Consider the following 7,708-nt stretch of genomic DNA (forward strand, 5'->3'; position numbering starts at 1 on the left):
TCCATGGGATAATCTGACGATATCCCGCCGTTTATGAAGAAAAGCAGTTTACTTGTTCTAAGATTAAGGGTAAAACAGGGAAAATATCATAATATACATTTGACAATCTAACTACATATAATTTACAGTTTACAGATATCTGCAGTTTTATACGAGCATGGCATGTGCACCAAGCACAGACACATAGCCTACTGAAACTCATCCAAAAATTCATGATAGCTCCCAGGCAGGAAACACACACAGGCAAAGTCTTAAGACCAGTTTTATTGTATTAGTCTTATAATAGCATATCTGACATGGAATTCAGGACCTCATGGAATGAAGAAAAGACAAACAAACAGAAAAAACCTGTATTGTCCTTGGTCCTTTCACCTCTCCAACATCTGACTGTCGTGTTGGAATGACCAGACTAAATCAGTTTTACTGTGCAGTGTTAATAGTTTTGTCTAAAACAAGCCAACAACCCAGTGACATTTAGAACTCCAATACACTGACTAGGCCTGTGATATACAGTATAATTACACACACACACACAAACACACACACACACATACATTAAAAATAGTCTTTAAGAGTGACATACATCATACAGCAATATTTCAGTGGTTAGAATCCAATGAGTATATTGGACATTTTCTTAATGGTTTTAAATAGTTATAACACTTACGTTTTCCCATTTTTTGAGGCTATAAATGTCTACGTTGAAATATATGACCTTTGTCTTCTTCACCTTGTCTTTGACCTCTGACTGAACGAAGGTCAACTGCACATCTGCTGTCATTTCTCTTCCCTTTAAGAGTTTCTCTCCGTTTTGACCTGTCCTTCACTCATCCCTCCGTTTTGATCTACCCATCATTCATTCCTCTGTTTTGATCTACCCATCATTCATTCCTCTGTTTTCTCCTGCCCTTCATTCATCCCTCTGTTTATCTCTCCGTCATCCTGTGAGGTTTTGCTGAACTGTCGGCGTGTCAGTCTCTCTGGGGTATGAGACGCCATGTCGCTGAAATCCCGAAAAATCTCCTGGAAGGTTTCGTCGTCACCTGACCAACAGACACACGCTGGATCAGTGGGTTAGTCGTCGATGTTAGGGTTAGAGGTTCATATATAAAGTGACACTGTAGAGCTGTTTCTTAAACTGAAACTTCTTATTGCGTAATCAGTCAAAAACATTTCACAGTCAGAAAGTTCTCAGTGGTGCCCAGGAGAGAGAAGACCATTATCACCGCACTGAAGTTTCAGGATTTTATCAGCACAGACATGACATCACCAAAACAACAATACGTCAAACAATACGTTTAACAACAGAAATATGTTCAACGGGTGAACAGGCATCAACATGCACACCTCAGCATTGGTCTCCGAGCCTTCAGCCTCACACAGGCTGTTCAGGAGGACTAATCTCGTCTGTTTCTGGACGGCTAAGACACGTCTCAGACGCAACATTTTGTCAATTGGTCGTTTTTTAAACATTGCTGTTGTGGAGGCGGACTCTACTTAGTGAATACTCGTTACAAAAAAGGCAACACGTAACTGAAAAACACATAACCTGTATTCGCTGGACACTCCATCATCACCTGTCAGATAGGACACGTTTAAGAAGAGGAAAGTCTTTATCTGGATGGAGACCTGAGAAACCCTCTGAGGAGGCCTGGGTGAATTTACCTACACATCTCCTCTGAGGAGACCTGGGTGAATCTTACCTACACATCTCCTCTGAGGAGGGCTAGGTGAATCTTACCTACACATCTCCTCTGAGGAGGCCTGGGTGAATCTTACCTACACATCTCCTCTGAGGAGGCCTGGGTGAATCTTACCTACACATCTCCTCGGAGGAGGCCTGGGTAAATCTTTCCTACAGACCTCCTTGGAGGAGGTCTGGGTGAATCTTACCTACTGATCTCCTCTGAGGAGGTCTGGGTGAATCTTACCTACAGACCTCCTTGGAGGAGGTCTGGGTGAGTCTTACCTACTGATCTCCTCTGAGGAGGCCTGGGTGAATCTTACATACTCATGTCCTCTGAGGAGGCCTGGGTGAATCTTACCTACAGATCTCCTCTAAGGAGGTCTGGGTGAATCTTACCTACAGATCCAAAGAATCCTTCAGAGTCCTTCATCTCTTCATTCATCCGGGCCATCCGCAACCTACAGGACACACACACACACACACACACACACACACACACACACACACACACACACACAGGTATCAGCTAAGGATGGAAATCTCTCTCATACACACATAAGCGTGAAACAGACAGCTTAAACACACATTAACATTGCAGAGACAAGACGAAACACACATACGCACACAGACATACACTTGCTCTACTACAGAACACAGGGTCACTCACAGGGTCACAATGTCTGCCTGGGCCATCTCCATAGCGATACTGAGCGGGTCATTTCCTTTCTCATCTACGGCATACTGATTGGCTCCTCTTTTTAAGAGGAGACACACCTGCCTGCAAAGAACCAACAGTTTAACACCTTTTACCTTACCCCAGAGTCTAACACCTTTTACCTTACCTCACAGTCTAACACCTTTTACCCTACCCCACAGCTTAACACCTTTTACCTTACCCCACAGCTTAACACCTTTTACCTTACCCTCACAGTCTAACACCTTTTACCTTACCCCACAGTCTAACACCTTTTACCTTACCCCACAGCTTAACACCTTTTACCTTACCCTCACAGTCTAACACCTTTTACCTTACCCCTCAGTCTAACACCTTTTACCTTACCCCACAGTCTAACACCTTTTACCCTACCCCACAGCTTAACACCTTTTACCTTACCCCACAGCTTAACACCTTTTACCTTACCCTCACAGTCTAACACCTTTTACCTTACCCCACAGTCTAACACCTTTTACCTTACCCCACAGCTTAACACCTTTTACCTTACCCTCACAGTCTAACACCTTTTACCTTACCCCTCAGTCTAACACCTTTTACCTTACCCCACAGTCTAACACCTTTTACCCTACCCCACAGCTTAACACCTTTTACCTTACCCCACAGTCTAACACCTTTTACCTTACCCCACAGTCTAACACCTTTTACCTTACCCCACAGCTTAACACCTTTTACCCTACCCCTCAGTCTAACACCTTTTACCTTACCCCACAGTCTAACACCTTTTACCTTACCCCACAGTCTAACACCTTTTACCTTACCTCACAGTCTAACACCTTTTACCTTACCTCACAGCTTAACACCTTTTACCTTACCCCACAGCTTAACACCTTTTACCCTACCCTCACAGTCTAACACCTTTACCTTACCCCTCAGTCTAAAACCTTTTACCTTACCCCACAGCTTAACACCTTTTACCTTACCCCACAATTTAACACCTTTTACCTTACCTCACAGTCTAACACCTTTTACCTTTACACAGTCTAACACCTTTTACCTTACCCCACAGTTTAACACCTTTTACCTTACCCCACAGTTTAACACCTTTTACCTTACCCCACAGTCTAACACCTTTTACCTTACCTCACAGTCCAACACCTTTTACCTTACCCCACAGCTTAACACCTTTTACCTTACCCCACAGCTTAACACCTTTTACCTTACCCCACAGTCTAACACCTTTTACCTTACCCCACAGTCTAACACCTTTTACCTTACCTCACAGTCCAACACCTTTTACCTTACCCCACAGCTTAACACCTTTTACCTTACCCCACAGTCTAACACCTTTTACCTTACCCCTCAGTCTAACACCTTTTACCTTACCCTCACAGTCTAACACCTTTTACCTTACCCCACAGCTTAACACCTTTTACCTTACCCCACAGCTTAACACCTTTTACCCTACCCCACAGTCTAACACCTTTACCTTACCCCACAGTCTAACACCTTTTACCTTACCTCACAGCTTAACACCTTTTACCTTACCCCACAGTCTAACACCTTTTACCTTACCTCACAGCTTAACACCTTTTACCCTACCCCACAGTCTAACGCCTTTTACCTTACCCCACAGTCTAACACCTTTTACTTTACCCCACAGTCTAACACCTTTTACCTTACCCTCACAGCTTAACACCTTTTACCTTACCCCACAGTCTAACACCTTTTACCTTACCTCACAGCTTAACACCTTTTACCCTACCCCACAGCTTAACGCCTTTTACCCTACCCCACAGTCTAACGCCTTTTACCCTACCCCACAGTCTAACACCTTTACCTTACCCCACAGTCTAACACCTTTTACCTTACCCCACAGTCTAACACCTTTTACCTTACCCCTCAGTCTAACACCTTTTACCTTACCCCACAGTCTAACACCTTTTACCTTACCCCACAGTCTAACACCTTTTACCCTACCCCACAGCTTAACACCTTTTACCTTACCCCACAGCTTAACACCTTTTACCCTACCCCACAGCTTAACACCTTTTACCTTACCCCACAGTCTAACACCTTTTACCTTACCCCACAGTCTAACACCTTTTACCTTACCCCTCAGTCTAGCACCTTTTACCTTACCCCACAATTTAACACCTTTTACCTTACCTCACAGTTTAACACCTTTTACCTTACCTCACAGTCTAACACCTTTTACCTTACCTCACAGTCTAACACCTTTTACCTTACCCCTCAGTTTAACACCTTTTACCTTACCCCACAGCTTAACACCTTTTACCTTACCTCACAGTCTAACACCTTTACCTTACCTCTCAGTCTAACACCTTTTACCTTACCCTCACAGTCTAACACCTTTACCTTACCCTCACAGTCTAACACCTTTACCTTACCCACAGCTTAACACCTTTTACCTTACTCCACAGCTTAACACCATTTACCTTACCCCACAGCTTAACACCTTTTACCTTACCCCACAATTTAACACCTTTTACCTTACCCCACAGCTTAACACCTTTTACCTTACTCCACAGCTTAACACCATTTACCTTACCCCACAGCTTAACACCTTTTACCTTACCCCTCAGTCTAACACCTTTTACCTTACCCCTCAGTCTAACACCTTTTACCTTACCCCTCAGTCTAACACCTTTTACCTTACCCCACAGCTTAACACCTTTTACCTTACCCCTCAGTCTAACACCTTTTACCTTACCCCACAGTCTAACACCTTTTACCTTACCCCTCAGTCTAGCACCTTTTACCTTACCCCACAGTCTAACACCTTTTACCTTACCCCACAGTCTAACACCTTTTACCTTACCCCTCAGTCTAGCACCTTTTACCTTACCCCACAATTTAACACCTTTTACCTTACCTCACAGTCTAACACCTTTTACCTTACCCCACAGTTTAACACCTTTTACCTTACCCCACAGTCTAACACCTTTTACCTTACCTCACAGTCCAACACCTTTTACCTTACCCCACAGCTTAACACCTTTTACCTTACCCCACAGCTTAACACCTTTTACCTTACCCCACAGTCTAACACCTTTTACCTTACCCCACAGTCTAACACCTTTTACCTTACCTCACAGTCCAACACCTTTTACCTTACCCCACAGCTTAACACCTTTTACCTTACCCCACAGTCTAACACCTTTTACCTTACCCCTCAGTCTAACACCTTTTACCTTACCCTCACAGTCTAACACCTTTTACCTTACCCCACAGCTTAACACCTTTTACCTTACCCCACAGCTTAACACCTTTTACCCTACCCCACAGTCTAACACCTTTACCTTACCCCACAGTCTAACACCTTTTACCTTACCTCACAGCTTAACACCTTTTACCTTACCCCACAGTCTAACACCTTTTACCTTACCTCACAGCTTAACACCTTTTACCCTACCCCACAGTCTAACGCCTTTTACCTTACCCCACAGTCTAACACCTTTTACTTTACCCCACAGTCTAACACCTTTTACCTTACCCTCACAGCTTAACACCTTTTACCTTACCCCACAGTCTAACACCTTTTACCTTACCTCACAGCTTAACACCTTTTACCCTACCCCACAGCTTAACGCCTTTTACCCTACCCCACAGTCTAACGCCTTTTACCCTACCCCACAGTCTAACGCCTTTTACCTTACCCCACAGTCTAACACCTTTTACCTTACCCCACAGTCTAACACCTTTTACCTTACCCCTCAGTCTAGCACCTTTTACCTTACCCCACAGTCTAACACCTTTTACCTTACCCCACAGTCTAACACCTTTTACCCTACCCCACAGCTTAACACCTTTTACCTTACCCCACAGCTTAACACCTTTTACCCTACCCCACAGCTTAACACCTTTTACCTTACCCCACAGTCTAACACCTTTTACCTTACCCCACAGTCTAACACCTTTTACCTTACCCCTCAGTCTAGCACCTTTTACCTTACCCCACAATTTAACACCTTTTACCTTACCTCACAGTTTAACACCTTTTACCTTACCTCACAGTCTAACACCTTTTACCTTACCTCACAGTCTAACACCTTTTACCTTACCCCTCAGTTTAACACCTTTTACCTTACCCCACAGCTTAACACCTTTTACCTTACCTCACAGTCTAACACCTTTACCTTACCTCTCAGTCTAACACCTTTTACCTTACCCTCACAGTCTAACACCTTTACCTTACCCTCACAGTCTAACACCTTTACCTTACCCACAGCTTAACACCTTTTACCTTACTCCACAGCTTAACACCATTTACCTTACCCCACAGCTTAACACCTTTTACCTTACCCCACAATTTAACACCTTTTACCTTACCCCACAGCTTAACACCTTTTACCTTACTCCACAGCTTAACACCATTTACCTTACCCCACAGCTTAACACCTTTACCTTACCCCTCAGTCTAACACCTTTTACCTTACCCCTCAGTCTAACACCTTTTACCTTACCCCTCAGTCTAACACCTTTTACCTTACCCCACAGCTTAACACCTTTTACCTTACCCCTCAGTCTAACACCTTTTACCTTACCCCACAGTCTAACACCTTTTACCTTACCCCTCAGTCTAGCACCTTTTACCTTACCCCACAGTCTAACACCTTTTACCTTACCCCACAGTCTAACACCTTTTACCTTACCCCTCAGTCTAGCACCTTTTACCTTACCCCACAATTTAACACCTTTTACCTTACCTCACAGTTTAACACCTTTTACCTTACCTCACAGTCTAACACCTTTTACCTTACCTCACAGTCTAACACCTTTTACCTTACCCCTCAGTTTAACACCTTTTACCTTACCCCACAGCTTAACACCTTTTACCTTACCTCACAGTCTAACACCTTTTACCTTACCTCTCAGTCTAACACCTTTTACCTTACCCTCACAGTCTAACACCTTTACCTTACCCTCACAGTCTAACACCTTTACCTTACCCACAGCTTAACACCTTTTACCTTACTCCACAGCTTAACACCATTTACCTTACCCCACAGCTTAACACCTTTTACCTTACCCCACAATTTAACACCTTTTACCTTACCCCACAGCTTAACACCTTTTACCTTACTCCACAGCTTAACACCTTTTACCTTACCCCTCAGTCTAACACCATTTACCTTACCCCACAGTCTAACACCTTTTACCTTACCCCTCAGTCTAACACCTTTTACCTTACCCCTCAGTCTAACACCTTTTACCTTACCCCTCAGTCTAACACCTTTTACCTTACCTCACAGTCTAACACCTTTTACCTTTACACAGTCTAACACCTTTTACCTTACCCCACAGCTTAACACCTTTTACCTTAC

General features: G+C 43.7%; 1 protein-coding gene across 1 annotated transcript in view; it reads right to left on the reverse strand.

The window, feature by feature from the left end:
* Positions 1 to 280: 280 nt before the first annotated feature.
* zgc:162872 (BAR_ACAPs and ArfGap_ACAP domain-containing protein) overlaps positions 281 to 7,708 on the reverse strand; it is a 28,180-nt gene continuing 20,752 nt past the window's right edge. The window contains exons 20-22 of the mRNA XM_030777837.1: positions 2,355 to 2,465; positions 2,084 to 2,145; positions 281 to 1,043 (exon numbers count right to left, since the gene is read on the reverse strand). Of these exons, the coding sequence (XP_030633697.1) occupies positions 886 to 1,043; positions 2,084 to 2,145; positions 2,355 to 2,465 (331 nt within the window). The 3' untranslated portion in view covers positions 281 to 885. The remainder of the gene's footprint in view (positions 1,044 to 2,083; positions 2,146 to 2,354; positions 2,466 to 7,708) is intronic.

This window comes from Chanos chanos, chromosome 6 (assembly GCF_902362185.1).
Source record: "Chanos chanos chromosome 6, fChaCha1.1, whole genome shotgun sequence".
Classification (NCBI taxonomy): Eukaryota; Metazoa; Chordata; class Actinopteri; order Gonorynchiformes; family Chanidae; genus Chanos; species Chanos chanos.